At 34.9% G+C, this 19842-nt stretch overlaps 1 protein-coding gene across 3 annotated transcripts in view; it reads right to left on the bottom strand.

Annotated features, from left to right (window-relative positions):
- LOC118184064 (solute carrier organic anion transporter family member 4A1-like) overlaps nucleotides 1–19842 on the bottom strand; it is a 128879-nt gene that overhangs the window by 7338 nt on the left and 101699 nt on the right. For all 3 annotated transcript variants that reach the window (XM_035353701.2, XM_035353699.2, XM_035353700.2), the window contains 6 exons: nucleotides 18393–18563; nucleotides 16624–16713; nucleotides 7393–7588; nucleotides 3494–3653; nucleotides 3202–3395; nucleotides 322–386 (listed from right to left, as the gene is read on the bottom strand). In XM_035353701.2, the coding sequence (XP_035209592.1) occupies nucleotides 322–386; nucleotides 3202–3395; nucleotides 3494–3653; nucleotides 7393–7588; nucleotides 16624–16713; nucleotides 18393–18563 (876 nt within the window). The remainder of the gene's footprint in view (nucleotides 1–321; nucleotides 387–3201; nucleotides 3396–3493; nucleotides 3654–7392; nucleotides 7589–16623; nucleotides 16714–18392; nucleotides 18564–19842) is intronic.

Raw genomic sequence — 19842 nt, forward strand, 5'->3', positions numbered from 1 at the left:
TTTAAAAGTTTCATCATTTATGTTTTCATATAGTAAATCAGAAACGTGTTTGGATCAAAAGAAAATTTGCTCAAATTGAATCAACTTAATTTATTTAGTAATTTAATACGGTGATAAAAATTGACTCCTGTTAGTCAGAGAGGCCTTTTTAAAGAGCTATGAAATTTGAAAACTCGAGAAAAGGAACAAATAAGCAAAAAATGAATGATAGCCATATTTTTCAAATTGATACTACATGATTAAAATTTTTATGTGATTAATTTTATTAAGGTCTGTTTTGTAAACGAAGGTTAAGAACGGTGTGCAGAAAAGGAAACTTACCAAGAAGTCTGACAGCGATCCACTGAACTCCAAGGGCAAAAGACTTTTGACTCTCAGCAACACATCTGGGAATGAAAGTACAAGTTGATAACATTTCCTCCTTTTACATAACAAATCAATAATTTGCAGTATTTCATAACGAAAACTGATGTATCAAAAATTATCCAAAATATGCATTACTGGAAGATTATTTTTTTTATCAGACGCGGAAAAACTGTCCCCAGAAAAAAATCTCATCGGAAAAAAAATATCATTATTTTTTTACAAAAGAAAAGGACACTTTCAGATTTTGGTAATTACTAAGCAAAAAGCAGTAAAGCAAGAAGTATAGCAGTAAGCAGTGATCACAGTACAGTACTAAGCACTGAGCAGTGCATCAGTTAAGCGGTTGTAGAGTTCCTCACTTTGCTAAATTACAGTTAGACTTGAAAAATATTAAGAACTGATAAGCGAACAATCGCTTGAGTTCGTGTGACAAGAAAGAACAAGATGGAAGGGTAAATAACCCTTTATTATTCAGATAAGATTTAACAGAACTCCTTCTTGGAGTGTACAATAAAAGCCGACACTTGGGTTTGAACTTAAGAAGCTAAGAAGTAAACTAAAACTAATATAAACTAAAACGTGATATAACCGAAGCTGTCAAGATTCTAACCGAGTTGGCCCCTTAACGCTAATTGACTGCTATCAAGCTATCAAGGACCTAAGTACGGATGAGCGTAATAATAGCTTACGAGAGAGCAGCCTGAAAAGGCGGACGCGTGCAGACAGGATACCTGGTAACTCTCTCGCTAAGACCGAAGAGCTTTGCGGTTAAATACCCCTCTTCCTCATTATGTATTCAAACGTGAATCTAAAACTACGTTCTGGCCGGAAGTAGTAAGTTGAAGTTAAGAATCGGCAGAAAAGGAACTGTTAATAAAATTAACATAATTCTTACACGGTAATCACTAAGCAGGAAGAGGCAAACTGCAAAATTTTGTCATTACGATTAACCCTTTCCGGCACCTACCTTTTAAAGTTGGAATTTTGATTTTAAAAAAAAGTAGGCAGTCTAATTAGACATAGAGTACCCAAGTAAAATTTTGTGAAGTAAAATAACACTTATCGTTTAATTCTGTGGGTGTGCCCACTACACTGATTGAATAGAGCTTCGAAAAGAATGCTGAAATGAGCATTGTTGTCAATGAACTGACCGATGAGATGCGAAGAAACAAAAAATACAGACTCTCAATTGCCCTAGATTATCGGTGAGCCCGGTCTGGGCACACCTAGGGTTCGCCGTTTGATTTTAGCCAAGATTTCAAGGTAAAAATTTTAAAACTAGTATAGAATAAGGAGATCAGCATACTGCCAAAAAACAACATAGAAATTTCTTTTCAAACAATTCCTTTTATACCCTAAAATTAATCTGGAAGATTTCTTTGAAAAATGAGGGTCTTAAAAAACTAAACATAGCTAAAATGTATGGACTGTTTTGTGTTGAGCTGCCATCTACTATAAATAAAGAAGGTTCAGAGTAACCTATAAATCCTTTTTCATTCAATTTTTCTGTGCGCACAGAAGGCAATTTTTAGGTGTGTCCGGACCGGACACACTGTGCCGCAAAGGGTTAACGATTTCAGTCGGGATTTTCTTAAAATGCAGTAAGCTTATTATCAATGCTTACTGAATGCAGCAACAGCATGTTGAGAGATATGTTTCTCCTATTTTGTTCCTTATTACGATAAGGAATTACATATTAATTCCACAATACATATACATAAAATTCCCCATAATTTTTCTTAGAATACCTATTACGTATTTTTGGCAACGGATGACACAGAGAACAAAGCGATGAGACAGCACATCTTAGCACAGCAAAAGTGATTGCGCCCTTTAGCAATGTGTTATTTATGTTTGTTTAAATTTTGAACGGTCATTGGACAAGAAGTGTCCGCAATATTACTCTTACATAATGGCACAATACGGGTTAATTTTTAAATGACGCAAACAGGATTGATTTTTGGAAGGTGTTACTAGTAACAAAAGGACAGAAACTGTGCGAATAACAACAAGTAGTACAAAGACATTTTTTATAAGGCTGGCAAAAGAGTTTAGTACTAATGCAATCCTTTCCCAACTCAGTCTTGGCATTTGTATTCCGAATTGAGCCTCGGTTGGAAAAACTCTGTATAAATTCCTAACTGAATTGATCTGAAATTAGTTCCTTAAGTCATGTTTGTAATAAAAGTTTTTACACCTCCTTGTATAAATAAATCAATGTTCTGAAAAACAACACTTTTTGGGTATGGTTTACCTTTTATTGTGTATAAAAACTACATTGTATTTAGTAATTGTTTTATTTTTTCAGTTCTGTCTTACATTATTTTAGTGCTTTTTAAATATTTTAAGAGCTTGTTACAAGGAGGTAACCTGTATCAAAATTTTAGTCATAAATGTTATTTATTCGTAATTTTTCAGCTATAAAATTTAATTAATCTTTTCTTGACGCTGCCTGTAACCAGTCCTAAATTGGGAATCTTTTCCCGCCGAAAAGCTTAATTCCATTAAGCGTAGATGCATTTCAAAAAGAACATAATTCTGTAAAAAATCCAACGACTGAGATAAACTACTAAAAATTGGCTCTTGGGGAAAATCAAAACGAGAGGATCACGGCATAAGTTAAACACACATCCTGAATATTTTGGCAAAAGAAGCTAAAGAACTGTAAGCCAATCCTTCTTTCCTTTCATATGAGAGGGAGGAAAATGAAGGTTGAATAGGGATGACAGGCAGGCTATTTCATTTGGGTTGAGTTGGTAATAAAATTGTCAAGACTCAATTGGGGCATCACTTATCAAAAAGTATTTCTTTCTCTGAAGGAAACTAGAATATTACCTTAATGTTCCAGAAAGTGAGGGCATGCTGACTAAGAAAGTGAACAGCATCGATAGGAAGATCAAGAGAAGGAATGCAGGCATATAGCTACAGTAGTTCGCGCATTTTTCTCGTGTAGCTTGAATGACAACGTTCTGGCCTTGGATGGTCAAATTTCTGCCCTCATGTTGAATGCAGGTACAATCTCCATATACCTAAGCAATGAAAACAAACATATAAATAAGAAAAAAGGCAAGTTTTTTTTAAATTTCTGCTGGGGGGTAATGACATTGCCAGAAATGACAAATCTTACCTTCGTACTCTCAGACTGGTATGTGTTTGCACATCCTGCAAAACAGGGTGAGTAGTAGACAATATTGTCTGTTCCGCAAATGGGATCGTACTGTCTCGGAGAACAGTCGCAGTTTGCATTACACGAACTCTGAAATTTGGGCACATCCAGTGGCTCGGAGCTAGAAAAAAAGCTTATTTTAGAAGTTATTTCAAATAATTTCAGAGCTTAATTTCTAAGATTAGAAGTACCGGAGCCCTATGGAAGACCGTCAGCAAAGAGGAACAAGAGTAAATAAATAAATAAAATGACTATTAAACTCATTCATAATTTTAAAATTAAATAGTTAATTATTATCAAATTAATTAATAGCTATTTAATTAATGTTTATAAATTGTTAATGAATCAATAATTATTATTTGATAAAATAATTAAAGATTGGAGTAATTAAATAAAATGTGAAGAGATAAATTGAAATTTAATAAGCGACTTTTATAAAATTTGAGATAAATTTCCGGCTAGAATTATGATTGATTACAAAAACTAAGAAGCACTAGAGCCGAGATCCGGTGGTTCCGGCCCAATTTAAGCTCTGATCGTAGGGGGGGGGAGTTCTTTTATCATCACAAAAATTAAATTTACTTAAAGTATAGCTGATGAAAATTCCAGGGCAAAACAGAATGAGGGTATGAGTGGGTGGAAACAAAAAATGAGGGGAATCTTGGTAAGAGAGAACGTTCTCTTTGACCGCGGCTCTCTGCCGATATAACTATAGCCATCAAGCGGATGTGTGTCAGAGGTAAAATGAGTCCTGAATCTGACTCCTAAGGATGAATGTAAAGTTGCTGGTTACGTTTTTCCCCCCATTAGTGGATACGGTGGGAAAACGATGTATAGGACGTGCTTGAGCAGTTTATCTCAGTATTTCACTCTTACTGTACCTGCTGTCACTTAACGCACATTTAAGAACACAAATTTTCCTTCCTGCGAGAATAACTAACTGTAAGCATCGATAACAATACACTAGATACGATGGCATGGCGAGAAATTTACGCGTTCCTAAAAAACTCCCTCAAATTTATTGCCCATCTTAAAGGGAAAGGTTTCCGCATGTGCTTGAGGGGACCTTTACTTGAACGTCTCATGTTCTCATGAGTGAGTATTTTTAGGGAAATAGAGTATTGCAAGGTCTGCTTATTGTTAAACTAAAACGTTAGGAAATCTAAATTTTTTTCCCTTTAAATTGTGGTTCAGATTTATAAAAAGAAGTACCGGAGCTCATCTTATTTAGGGCTCCGGTGCGCTTCGGCTAAAATTGTAATTTGTCTTAAAAATTGAGAAGTACCGGAGCCGGGCTCCAGTGGGCTCCTGCGCAAGTTAAGCACTGAATAATTTACGCAAATAAAGTGATATCTCAAAGTAAAAAAAAGTCGCACCAAAATATATAAATGTAGTATAATTATACTGGAACTAAGCAAGCATTAAAGGCTTGATTAAAGAAAAGTTTGTCTAGGTTTAGGGAAATTTAAGGAATTTTTTAATTATTGTCGTCTCAGCATCTAATGATGTGACGTCTTTCATCGATAAGAAATAAACATCACGAATTATGCCCTTGGTTCAATTTCAGAACCAGATTTTAGAAATCTGATATCTCATATTGTTGGATATAATGTTAAATAATTAAATAAAATATGCTGAACATTTTGTCAAGAGTAAACTAGATAAATTAGCAATTTCTGAGCGAACTAATTGCTCTATGTAAAGCAAAAAATGATAAACATTCCTCCAATTAAATGTGTTTGGTAAATATAAGTGTTTTAATGCATTAAAATGCAAATTTTAAGTCATGGTTTTTCTGCTTATACAACGAACTACATTAGATTTAAAAAAATTTATGCTACAAATAAAACTATTTTTGTTAAATTGATAATTTTTTTTTTAAACATTTTTGCTATGCCAGGGTTATTTTCTGTGCAGTTAGATGAAAAATTTCCTTCATAGAAGAAGAATTACTTTCAAATAGGAAAAGTTAGATGTGCTATGTAAAGCAGCTTCAAAACGCAAGAAGACAGTTAAGTGATAATAATAATACGGTACACGTTCTTTGAAGCTACTAATTAAATTTCTTCTAGGCCCATATACGAGGTATTAACCCCTTCTATCTTGCCCAGAAAAAGAAACGATATCTAAAGCTTAACAATTTAAGAACACAGTTATTGGACGACGTTTGAATTTGAATATGATATTGTAAATAAGTATTCTTATTTATGAGTAATACTCAGATGCTCGAAAATCAACCTCCCATTCGCTGGTTCGAGGGCATCGCTTTCTGCAGTGCTGCACAGCAAGGAGCAGAAATAAGTTACGACAAGTTTGCCTTATAAAAGAACTCTGGATGGCAAAGACGTTACAGAGTAATGCGCATGAGTCAGTCTATAAAGAACTCTGGATGGCAACAACGTTACAGAGTAATGCGCATGCGCAAGTATAGCAGATGTCGACGCTTGTCGGAGAGAGTGGAGAAGCTCCGCCAGCGAGCGAAGGTGTGGAGGCTTTTTATTCGTCCAATGAAAATGACAAGTGCCATCTTGTTTAACGTCTCTGATCGTGTCACCAACTCGGATATCGATTAAGGTCTTGTAAATGTATGAATTGAATGTTGTATCTGTGGCTTCTTGTTGTTGTTGTGAATAAAGAAATTGATGTATCATCAGTGCTTCCTTATTACTGGCACATTTACGACGTCACAACCTTTTCCCTCAGTGTTCAGTTGCTGTGTTCAGTACTTAATGTATAGGGAGTAAAGAGCAATGCCTGCTGATTATACTCGTTTAAATTTTTTTTATCTGATGTAATAAGAGAAGACTGGGGTCTCAAATATGCAACTCTTGATGGTTGGTAATCGACATTCTCTTGAAATGTAAGGTTCGCAGTGTGATAAAAGTGCCGTGTACGGATACAAGTTTACGAATGAAGGTCATGTGAGGGAGGGGGGTCGGAAATTTCCAGACGAGCGAATGTTTTCATTATTTCCTCAATGAGGCAGCTGATCTACAGGGGATTAGCATATCGGCCAGAGACCCATTTATAAAAAAAAAAGAGCTGAAACTCATGATCTTGAATGGATGAAAGCGCTGAATGTTGAAGGCCGTTTCTTGAAATTTCAAAGCTTAGGCAATCAAAGACAGAATGTGCCTTGTATGTTGGTGAAGAACTGTTGCAGAGCAAAGAACTATTTAAATCAAATTATAGTACACATGACTAACTATGACACATAAGAGAATCATTTTTGACTGTATTTTTAATTACGTGGTTATTCAACTAAGATTTTAAAACACTCATCTACTAAACAAGCTTTTTCAGAAGATAGTTGTTATACTCTTGTATAAGGCTTAGTTGTTTGTACGTTGTCTTCTCCTGTTTTCCGGGTGGAATATGAAATGCTTCCCAGGTGAGAAACGCTCTCAATAATAACACAGTTAAATCACTAATAAATTTGGTCACCGTCGAATGCCAAAGCAGCGAAGTTTCTGTTGTTGGATTCCTCCTCCATGAATTCAGAAGTTTACCCGCACACGCAAAAGAACACAAGAGAACATTTAGCAATTCCGATTCGCTACTTATGAAATAGGTGCATTTTGTATTAAAAACAAAACCTGCGTTTGGAAAAAAGTTTTGACAATTATCAGCAGCACAGCTTCTTAAGAAGTTTAAAATAAATCCCAAATCTTTTTCGATTAGCTAACTAAAAATTCTGTAATAGGGCTATGAAAATTACAGTCATAAGAACTATTAAGAGCTACATCAGATCTAGGAAAAAGGATTTCTGATTTTTAGTTTAGATTTTAGATTTCTGATTTTGATAGACCATATTTTAGTACATACATTCAATATTTGGATTGCAAAGTTCTGTTGAATACCTGTTCGGCAGGAAGTGATTAAGTCCAGCAAATTTTGCGTTCGGGCAGTGCAGAATGAAGATGAAGACCAGTCCAACGCAGATGAAAGAGAAGATAATGCACATTTTAATGATGCCAGCACACCGTAGGTTCAACTTTTTCACCAGATATCCTCCCAAAAATGTACCTCCTCCCGCTCCAGGAATCGTCACCAAACCTTGTGGGATGAAATTCAAATTTAAAAAAATCATCCAAACTGGAAGTAGTAAACTACTACTTCCAAACTGGAAGTAGTATCAAATTAGCTTTAGCTTCTTTCTTAAGATATTATATATCTTTTAAAAGCAACATGTATATATGGATAGTACAGCAAGACTAGCATTCAGTGTATAAATTTCTAAAAATATTATAACTTCAGAAGTAAAACGATATAAATTTTGATTTTTCCACACATAAGTAAATATTGATTATTTTTATTCCGTTTTTTTATAGTTATTATTTTTAATAAGTTATTTCGCTTCGTTATTTCAAAATTTAGGTTTTACCCAGTTTAGTGATTCTTTACAGTATTTTCTACTTTCAGCGGAACTAAGACATGAATAAAACCTTCTGACTGTATATGACCTTAGGCATAACTCAAACTTTCCCAAACAATTTAATTTTTGTGTTTGTGTGTGTGAGAAAGATACTTAAAGAATACTTATCTGTGTTATTTTTTATTGAAAATCGCCGTTACCAATCAAGAAGTCATATTTCGTATAAAAATAATAGAAAAATTGTATGCACATTCTCTACGAATTAGTTCAAAAATAAGGAATTATAAATAAAAACTTAGATACTTCTAATATTCTTAACGCTACACAGGGTGTTTACATGTTATTAATTAGAGTGATTTCGCGGCCATTTAAACGTGCTTAAAATATAAAGAGTATTCTTTTAAATGTTCGATTTGAAAGCCTTTTTTATGAACCATAAGTCTGCATCCTGTATTTCCATAATAAAAGGGCTTTCCGTAAAATTTCTAGGGGTACTGATTTCCATTCATCTTCCACTACTTTCAAGAGTCCATCAGTCGTAGCGGGTTTGTAGTCGTAGCTTACAATGAGGTCTCTTCCAAGAGACCAGAGGGACAATAGACGAAACATCAGGGACTCCTGACGTCCATAGGTGAAACGTCAGGAGACTTCGCAGGAGTACGTCGAAAAGGTATGTTTGCAATTCCTTTATCAATCTTCCCTTTTTGAAAGAAAATGCAGTGGTACTTTTTGAAGTACGACTTGTTGCTTGGTCTTGATGAAATTTCACTCTTTGAAAGCCATTGGGATAAAGAAATGGAATTTCTTCTGTAAATATCGGACATTAAACTTCTTGTCGGTACGCTGAATTGATTCCAACATTTTTTCACACTCTTCTTATTTTTAATTGCCCATAATAAGAGAATCCTGCGACAATCATAATTCCTTTTCTGAAAATTTCTTTGCTTTAACAAAACTAGGATTTTCTCTCTTTGTTTTTAACAAAAAAATAGACATTTTTTTTCGTTGCAGTCATTTAGGTCAATGTACCGGGTGATCAAAAAGTCAGTATAAATTTGAAAACTTAATAAATCACGGAATAATGTAGATAGAGAGGTAAAAATTGACACACGTACTTAGAATAACATGGGGTTTTATTAGAAAAGCAATAATCTGATCCGAAAAGCAATAATTAGCATAACAAATTAAGACAAAGCAAAGATGATGTTCTTTACAGGAAATGCTCAATATGTTCACCATCATTCCTCAACAATAGCTGTAGTCGAGGAATAATGTTGTGAACAGCACTGTAAAGCATGTCCGGAGTTATGGTGAGGCATTGGCGTCGGTTGTCTTTCAGCATCCCTAGAGATGTCGGTCGATCACGATACACTTGCGACTTCAGGTAACCCCAAAGCCAATAATCGCACGAACTGAGGTCTGGGGACCTGGAAGGCCAAGCATGACAAAAGTGGCGGCTGAGCACACGATCATCACCAAACGACGCGCGCAAGAGATCTTTCACGCGTCTAGCAATATGGGGTGGAGCGCCATCCTGCATAAAAATCGTACGTTCCAGCAGGTGTTTATCAGCCAGGTGCGAACGATGCGATTCTGTAACATATCGGCCTACCTCTCACCCGTCACGGTAGCAGTTACAAACCAGAATCAGGCATTTCCTCTAAGAAAAAAGGCACCATAACGGTACAGTTTTTGAACTTTTTTTTTATTCTAATAAAACCCCATGTCATTCTAAGTATGTGTGTCAATTTTTACCTCTCTATCTACATTATTCCGTGATTTATTAAGTTTTCAAATTTATACTGACTTTTTGATCACCCGGTATGTTTAATCAAAGGTCACAATGCATTTCTTTTCATCCAGGGTTCCACAAACTGTTCTGCGTTGAGCCACATGTCTCGGCAAAAGCTTGTGAACATTGTGTTTTTTAGCTTTTCATATTGTAAATCTACTTTTTTTTTTTCAAATTGTAAATCTATTTTTTCTAATTTGTAAATCTACTTTTTTCAAGTTGTAAATCTATTTTTTCAAATTTGTAAATCTATTTCTTTCAAATTGTAAATCTATTTTTCAAATTGTAAATCTATTTTTTCAAATTTGTAAATCTATTTTTTTCAAATTTGTAAATCTACTTTTTTTTTTCAAATTGTAAATCTATTTTTTCAAATTTGTAAATCTATTTTTTTCAAGTTGTAAATCTTAAAATAGATTTAATTTATTTTGTAATTCTGTAAATTTATTTTGGTTTATTATTTTATTTATTGTTGCTACAGGTATATTTAAAGACTTTGCAGTTGATTTCTGCATCGGCGGATTTTCTCTTGTTGCCGACAATCTAACTTTAGGAACATTAGAAATAGTACGTGCCATTTTGGGCCATTCGTTTGAAATTTTCTTTCCATGTAGAAGTAACGATGAACTGTTTTGCCCTTTCCGATTCATAATATTGCTTGTTTTACTCTTTTCACATGGTTTTTAAATGATGGAACAGAAATGTTTACCTTCCGAAAGCGCAGAAACGTATCCTTCAATCTACAGCTTGTTTACATTCAGAAAGAAGAATTAATTGAAAAATAGCAGACGATATTTCTCATTTCAAATAATAAGCTGGTACCAGAAATTTTCATTCTAAAACTTTTTCTTTTTTTAAAATTCTGTATCGAAATCATTCTGGAAATGCGTAAACACCCTCTGTAATTGTAGAGATAAAAACGAATATGAAAACTCAACGACTTTTTTGAATCCAGGACGTTGCATCAAGGTTTGTTTCTTTCTGGTATCCAACTCAGCTTAGAAGTTATAGACTATTCGTCCGATTAAAAATTTCAGCTGGGTTTTGGCTAGAAATTTATCGCTATAAGGTTCTTATTTTAAGAAATTTTCAGATATAATTTCTGAAAGAAATGTCGGAAGCAGAATGAAAAAAATACATTTAATTTTTGCTATCAAATTTCTGCTGAAGATAGTAATATTGAAACAAAGATGAAGGCTTTGGTCCCAGAACTCTTTATTTTCGTTAAATTAAAATCGTTTCCCGCCGAAAAAATGTACTAAACTCACACTTATTCTTAGGAGGAAAAACAACTGGAACCTCCTATTCTCAATTTATACAATAAAACAGATCAATTTCTTTTGGAGATTAGTTTACTTCTATACAAAGGAGAACATTTTTATGGTGGTTATTCCTTTCCGAAGAGTGAAGACTATATGAAATTTTCTTCTTGTGATTTTATGAAATTATTTGTACTGTTTCTATCAAAATTACGCCTGTCAATGCTGTTTTCACATCATTTGTATTATTTCAATTATTGCCCACTATGAAGACATGACTGAAATAAATTTTGCTAGTGGATCAATTTTCTTTCCCTCGAAGATCACACAACTACGTTTGCTAGTCAAAGTGATGGTAAAATCATGCTATCACATGAATATCAGCAGTCGCGTCATATTTGTATATGTTTACTCTCTTTGATCTGTACGGCAACACATTTTATGGAATTAAGTTTGTTATTGGTTATTTCTCCAAACTGTTAGTTTTGATTAATATGATGGGAGGCACGGTAACATTTGCACAAAAGGTTACCATTCCCACTGATTTGCTTTCTTTTTCCTCGTTTGCCTTAACAGCATCATTTTTATGACTCTAAATCTGTGCAGAATTTTACAGCTCTTCCTTAATTTTAAACTTATTTTGAATGATGCTACAGGGTTGTTTAATATTCATACACTCATGTCCATAAATTAAGGATAATGTAAAATCAGGCAAAGGAAGAGTTAGAAGCAAAACAAATTTGACTTATTTGTAAAGCTTATTTATTAAACAAAAGGTAAAGAGCAAAAAAAGAAGCTATATGTTTGATATTATTAAAAAAAAAAATAGCGATTTTTTCTCCATGGAGCAAATTACAAATAAATAAATAAATAAACCTATTTACAAAAAAACAATATTACATGGTTGGTATGATTTTGAATACATTGTATGTCTCCCAGACGATGCAATGCAGTCCATACAACGCCTAGGCATGCTGAGTATCAAATTATCGATCTGATCTTGGGAGATATTACACCACTAAAAAGCAATGCTCTCCGAAGTTCCGGTAGACATGTAGGAGGAGATTGACGGGCTGCAACTCGTCGGTCAAACACGTCCCATACGTGCTCTACTGGATTAAAGTTCGGTGAGATTGCTGGCCAGTCCGGGTGATATCCTCCGATTGAAGGCATTCGCTTATGATGTTTGCACGGTGAGGACGAGCGTTATCATCCATAAACACAAATTGTGCGCCCATTGCGCCCCGAAACAAACGTACATGTTGTTCCAGAATGGCATCCCGATAGATTTGGCTTGTCATGGTTCCAATTTGAACATGCAGGTCAGTTCTGGAACCCAGAATAATTCCACTCCAAACGAGCACTCCTGCACCACCGTAACGGTGTCTTCAATGATGTTTTCTTGGTGGTAACGGGTACCTGGAGATCTCCATATGAAAGTCCGGGGTAGAATCAGAATGCAAGCTAAACCTGGACTTGTCGGAAAACATCACACAAGCCAACTGTTGCGGTGTCCACAATGCGTGCTCTCTACTCCAGGCTAACCGCAGGCGACAGTGAGTTTCAGTAAGTGGAACGCATCTGACAGGTCTACGAGCATATAAACCAATCTGCCCTAAGCGTCTGTACACGGTCAGCCTTGAAATTGTCTTACGAGTGGCTGAAGAGAGCTGACGAGACAGGTCTGAGGCTGTGCTCCGCCTGTTTCTTTTGGCAGTAACTGCCAAATACTGGTCCTCATTCGGCGTTGTAACTCTGGGGCGACCTGTGACACTCTGGGCAATTCCAAGTTCGTCTGATACTTCCAGTTGGGTACGCCCACATTCCAGACGGCGGATAATTCTACCACGTAAAAAATCATCCAAATGCGTCCTTTGTGTCATAACTATTCGGTTATTGCAATGAAATGCTTATAAAGCGCCTGCGAACAATTGTACTTCTTTGCCTGTATTCCTTATATATCACTCTCTTACACTCTCGTCATTGTGACGTACATTGGTGTCATGTGGTTACTTCCTGAAATTTGCATATGATTCTTGAAGATGTGTGCAGTGATTTTACAGGTGATATATTTATTTTAGAGTTCGATTTCCGCGTGACTTCGAATTATCCTTAATTTATGGACGTGAGTGTAGATGAAAAAAGGCCGAATAACAGTTCTTCTTTTAGTCAGATTTTATATCATATTCTTATATTTCTGATGAATATAATTTTTATTATAAGTGTTTGAGTAAAGTTATAAGGTATTTTTCCCGCCTTCTTACATGCCTCCGTGGTGTAATGGTGAGCACGCTCGGCGCATATTCGAGAGGTCCGTGGTTTGAGTCCCGTCGAGGATACTGCACATTTTTCACATCTCCTGGTTCGATAAATTCCTAGTGTCTGTCAAAGTTTTGGTAAAAAATCATGACGAATAATATATAGTGCCGTAGATTCTCCCCGCTTCTTATGTAAGAAGTGATACATCATAAACTTAAGTATATAAAGCGTGTTATATTTGTTTTGCTTATCCTGGTTCCTGCTGACGAAGTTTAAACGAAACAGATTCACCTTCCAAGCTCAGTAGCGATTTTACAAATGAATTCCTGTCTGTAGCTTCAGTTTCCTATTCAACTCTTTGCCATTAAACACATTAAATGCCGCGTCGATCCGCAGCAAAATAGGTTTGGCGTTTTATGTTTTAAAATCGTAAATACTGTTTGCGAAAGAAAAGTAATGAAAATCTAAATCATATTTTATGTAAACTCGCAATGCACTAACATGCCAAGCAGTGATGTGAAAATATTCGTCAACAAAAACTTAACAATCAAATAATGTATGTGCTCTATAACTATTGCAACTGCCTTATTGACTTAAGAGTAAATTGTTACGGTTAAGTTCACAAATTAAAACTATTAACATAACAGACTGAATAAAACAAAAAAAAAAAAAAAATTATATAATTTTATTTGGGAGAAAGATCTCCGTCCATTAACTGTAAATGCAAAATCCATTTACACTTCTCATAATCTGTTATCGGGATGTTTAATGCATTGGAATAAAACTGGGCTTATTTGTATCGTCTTGTCTTGCATTAAAATAAAATGTTCGTGAATACAAGTAATGGTACGTTGATGTGTGCCGCCCAACTGGTATAGTGGTTAGCGTCACTCACTGCCGTGCCGAAGAGCGGAAAAATTGGGCAAAGTCGCGCCCTTGCCACGAGGAATTTTGTGGGCTTGGATTGAAGTGAGCATTAGTCAACAACAAGAAAGTAGATGTATTCATTCTAATATACAAAGTGTGGTTACTAATTTCCAGGACTACTCTAATAACACCAGAACAGATGATGAGAAAAACGTAACTTCTGTGCTCGGCTGTATAAGTTGTGGAAACAACTTTTACAGTCCTCTTTCGGAAGGCTCTTCAATATCGACGTCACGTTCTTCTTGATGTCTTCAACATCCACAAAGCATGTTCCTTTGATCACAGTTTTTAGTTTGGGAAACAAAAAAAAAAGTCTGTGGGTGCCAAGTCAGGAGAGTATGGCAGATGATGCAGCACCACGACCTCATGCTTGGCCAAAATCCTCTTCACTTGGAACGCAATGTGGGGGGCGGGTGTTGTATTGCAACGTGACGTCAACATTGATGAGCCTTCCGAAAGAGGACTTTAAAAGTCATTTCCACAACTTTACAAAGTCGTTTAAAAGTTCCACAACTTTAAAAGTTCCAGAACTTTAAAAGTTTCCACAACTTTAAAAGTCGTTTACACAACTGCCGAGCACAGAAGTGTATTACGGTAGATAGGGACTACTTCGAAACATATTAAAAGGTTACGTTTTTCACATCATCTGTTCTGGTGTTATTACAGGAGTCCTGGAAATTAATAGCCACACCTTGTAGTATGCTTTTAAGGGAGATTAATATTTTGTGAATAAAGTTATCAGGAAGCTGAAGGAAACTTTTGTCTGGCTTTTGTATAAATGTTCCCAAGTGTCTTTAAGTGTTTAGGTGTCTACGTGTCTGAAGCGTCTTAGGTGTTTGAAAGTTATAGGTGTTTTTAGTATTCATGTATTCTTTTTATTTATTTATTTATTTATTTATGTGCACATTTCATGTGTGTTTATGCTGTGTTTAATGTACAAACAAGACTGCCCCACCCACAAATGTACATCAAATTTCAATGTAGCACAATGTCGCCCTTGTATGGCCATGTTTAATCTGAATGGAATATCAATAAGCTCCAGGTGCGGCCTTGTGCGGCTCCAGGGAGTTGTTGCATCTGGTTAGTGGAAGGCGTGGGACTGGTGCATCTGGTTAGTGGAAGGCCTGCTTACCCCTGTTAAACACCAGGCGTCCCCGTCCTCCGTCACCTGTCACCTGTATAAATGTTCCGCCATACTTGCTTTTCGGCAATTCCGCTAATCCTTTCTTGAGGACAGTTCATGTACAACCTAAACACTTACGAAATCTTCGAGGTGCACACGTCACAATTTGAGAATTACAGTGATCTAGTTGAAATGTATACCTGTGAGATACAAAATATGAGATCTGTGCATTGATTCACATAAAAAACATTTTCTTGTATTCTCTATATTTTCTTTTCAACATGATTATTTGTTTTATAAAATTCAACTTTCATGAAATTACAACCTTTTGTATTTAGATTATACAGAAAAAATACTAAGAGGGCATTCCGCATATTTATTGAATGATAATATACGATCATCTGCATCGTAAATATAAAACTTTCTGCATAAAAATAAAGACATCTTCGTTATTTTAATTAATGCATTCGTAAAAGTGCATCGAACATAACACATGAGTCTAATTTACACCAAGATTCTTCATTGAAAAACATTCACAAGGAACGAAGTCTGAATATTAGAAATGTTTTATTTATTTTGGTAATTGTTTTAAATTTGATAAAATATATACATTATCAACATGAAATCTAATTTTTTATATTTTCGTATTTATGATTAGAATTTGCAACGTTTCGTTTGACGATAATAAGTTTCATTTGATTGCATATGACTTAAAATCACTTCTGTTTATTACAGTAAAGCAGTATAAAAGAATATGCTAAAAATATAACCCTTCATAGAAATTAAATTATATAACCAACACAATTTTAAAAAGGAGAAATTATGTGTTATAATGTCTAAGGAAAGATTACATTAAAAATTTCTTTTGTGAAATTTGTAAAGGAAAGATTACATTAAAAATCTCTTTTGTGAAATTTGTAAAGTAAAGATTACATTAAAAATCTCTTTCGTGAAATTTGTAAAGGAAAAATTACATTAAAAATCTTTTTTGTGAAATTTGTAAAGGAAAGATTACATTAAAAATCTCTTTTGTGAAATTTGTAAAGGAAAGATTACATTAAAAATTCTTTTGTGAAATTTGTAAAGGAAAGACTACATTAAAAATCTCTTTTGTGAAATTTGTAAAGGAAAAATTGCATTAAAAATCTCTTTTGTGAAATTTGTAAAGGAAAAATTACATTAAAAATCTCTTTTGTGAAATTTGTAAAGGAAAGATTACATTAAAAATCTCTTTTGTGAAATTTGTAAAGGAAAGATTACATTAAAAATCTCTTTTGTGAAATTTGTAAAGGAAAGATTACATTAAAAATCTCTTTTGTGAAATTTGTAATCAGAAACAACTGAATCAGAACTCACCTACAAGCACCGCTGCCCAACTGGCTGCAATGCTAAATTGAGATTCAATTACTTTAGGCAGGAACGTGGCCAGACCTGACACCAGCATTCCTGTTAAATGCAAACAGTAAGGATATAAATCAGAAAAGAGGATCATATACTTGAAATAAATATGATATGCAAAGTATAATATACTGTACTGCATACAATATCGCTATAGCAACATAAACATTCACCTCATATTTTTATGAATATGCACTCTGCTCTGAATATTTATGGACTTCTTCCTCATTATTACATAGCTAGATGAAGTTCAGTTTTAATACATTGAATTTTAGGGAAGTTAGTGAATAAAAAATATGTTTTCATATTAGCCCATCGGAATACTTTTCCAATACTCCATTACTAAATACAAATCAAATACTATCAAATACCAAATACAAAAAGTAAATAAATAAATAAAATAAAATAAATAAATAAATAAATAAAATAAAATAATAAAAATTTAGAAACAAAAAGGACCATGGTCTTATACTATTTACAATTATATACACTATGTACTATGACCATAGTATGGAGATAACCTGTCGTAATGAACGACTTTATAGGGTTCAATGACTTATGGATCCGAACCACGACGTCGTTCAGTCTGTTTAGGACCATGTACGGACCATTCCAAGGTGGCTGTAGTTTCGGACAGAATCGAGTCGGATTCCACAGTGCGCTAGAGACCGAACCTTCGACCTGGAATTTCCGTACAAAGTTTAGATCAAATGGGCTCTAGAAGGGACTCATCAGTGGCGGCGCAGACCTCACAGTTCCTGCCCGGCTTTATACATAGCCTCGGCGAGGTAAAAAAGAAGCTTAATACGAAGAAAATACACTAGGACACTTTTGCCTCGGCGCACCACTCCCTCAGCAGCAGATACATTCGTGTGGGTGCCTCACCTTACTCTGTCAGTCCCCGTCACTGGGACTATGAGGACCAAACTCCATCGAAGAGACCCACTTAAGTCTACATATAGCTCCACCACAGCCAGAGGAACAGACACGACAGTACCAGTACAGTCCCTGCCAAGCCTGAACCAACCTAAATACAATACTCGGGTTCTAGTCCTGTGAAGACTGTTTGTATGCCCCCGTGGTTGAGACTGCCTAGGTACAGATCCTAACCAGTACTTCCCAGGAATTCCCCTGAGTCAACCCCCGGGGGGGGAGTCGGATTCTACAACCACAACTTGTTTCCTTCGTGGAATCGATGTCCCAGTAGCGCTGTTGTTGTATTGGGTCTTCATCTCCTTCGCCAAGTTGACTCGCTCTAATTCCAACTAGACCCAAACGGATTCTAATCTGATAATTAATAAATTAGTATAGAATAAATTTAGCTGTTTATTCTGAACAATAGGCAGGATTTGCACCACGATCTACTCATTTAAAATCAAACTTCTAAATAGCTTTTGACACCACAGGATGATATTACTTGATGCATCATGATACACTATGGCCCAAACTTCAGAATTGTCTACATATGAAGAAATGTTTTACAGAGAGCTGTTTAAGGAAAACAAGGTTCGTGTTTATATTACATACAAGAAATAATAATAATAATAATAAAATAACTGCATATCTAGCCCATAATCACCAAAAGAATCAAAAGGGGGGAAAATTGCAAGTATTTTATTGCTATGCTATGCATTTATTGGAATTGAAGATTAGTAGCCATAGGTGACCTCATATTTCAATGAATGCAGAATAGAAATTGCGCTGTGTAACGAAATAAATCCTTTTACCTTCTGTTGCTCCGGCTAAACTGAGGAAGACAAATGTAGGGTTTGTAAGCAAAAATCTTAAGGAAGATGGAAGATCTCGGAGACTGGTGCCAAATCCAGTTTGTACCGCTTCGCTGTTTTGTAATTTCTGATGCATTTCTGTTTTCTTCTCGGCTTTTATTCGAAGGGCTCCTAAAAAAAAAGAGGAAAAAAATGTTTTGTAATAGATCGTCTGGAGATTTTGAAGTCATACATAATGTTGCATTCTAGTATACATTTCAGATTAACATTTTCAAGGACAAACTAGCATAAAATGTAAGTGCCTAGATAATAATGTATTTTCTCCCTCCTTCCAGCATGCCTTCGTGGTGTAACTAGCAGCACACTTGGCGCGCATTGGAGAGGTTCAGTTTAGAGGCCCTGCAAGGACATTACTCATTTTTCATGCCTCCTGGTTCAAAATAACCTAATGACTCTACAAGTTTACTACTACCCTAGTACCTGCCTGCCAAGGAATGTATGTTTGCGGAAAGTTTATTTTATAATTCGGAAAAAATTCTAAATTTTTAGACGTTAAATTTTAAAATCATAAACGTCAAAAGCGATTTTCAAAAGTTCGACAGAAATTCAGAACTTAAGTTACAATTTCAATACAAGTTTCGTTGAAAATTCATGCATTTTATTTTGTTTTATTCGATTGTGCAAACAATAATATTCTGATATACTTATCTTGTTAAACGAAGATATTACACTAAAAATCCTTTAAACATTAAATAAAAAAAAATGATGTGAACACCATGACTTATAATCTTTAAATTATAGTCATTTTTTGCTGCATTTCATTTCAACTTATTTCCTCGAATTTCGTTACAGATATATTTCTTAACCAATTAATTGAGTTCTTCGCGGGAAGGCAAAAATACATAAAAACTCAAAACATCTTCATTAAAAAATTGTAAAATACTGAAAAACCATAAAGCACCAAATACAGTTAAAAGAACATTTTTTACAATTAAAATTACATTTTCTGCGCAAAAACAAGCAATTCGCCAGCGGGCGAAAAGGCAGGTTTTTCGGTGCACAAAACTGAAAGTTTACTTTTGGTTCCATTCGGCAAAAAGGCATTGAAGGTGCAGAAACTGATTTAATTCACTATTCTACTGAAGATTTTCAAATGTAAACAGCTGGCGGCTTCGTTAGGCTTAGTAGCATTTAAATAGCTTTGAATTGTTGATAATTCTACAACTACTGTATGCAGATTAAATGAAGACATAAAAACTTTAACGGGAACGTATTTCACCCTTAACCGGAACAACATAATTCAATGACTTTTAAAGCAAAAAATGCAGAATTTACCAGCATATTAGAATAAGAAACCTGAGCTCACCAAGCTGGGTAACAGATTGAGTATATAATGTATATATACTATTATTGCGGCCGATTGCAACCAGAAAGGGTGGTGCACAACTGC

The sequence above is a fragment of the Stegodyphus dumicola genome, chromosome 12 (genome assembly GCF_044657685.1).
Source record: "Stegodyphus dumicola isolate Sdum_Otavi_A_Nest chromosome 12, ASM4465768v1".
NCBI classification, from domain to species: Eukaryota; Metazoa; Arthropoda; class Arachnida; order Araneae; family Eresidae; genus Stegodyphus; species Stegodyphus dumicola.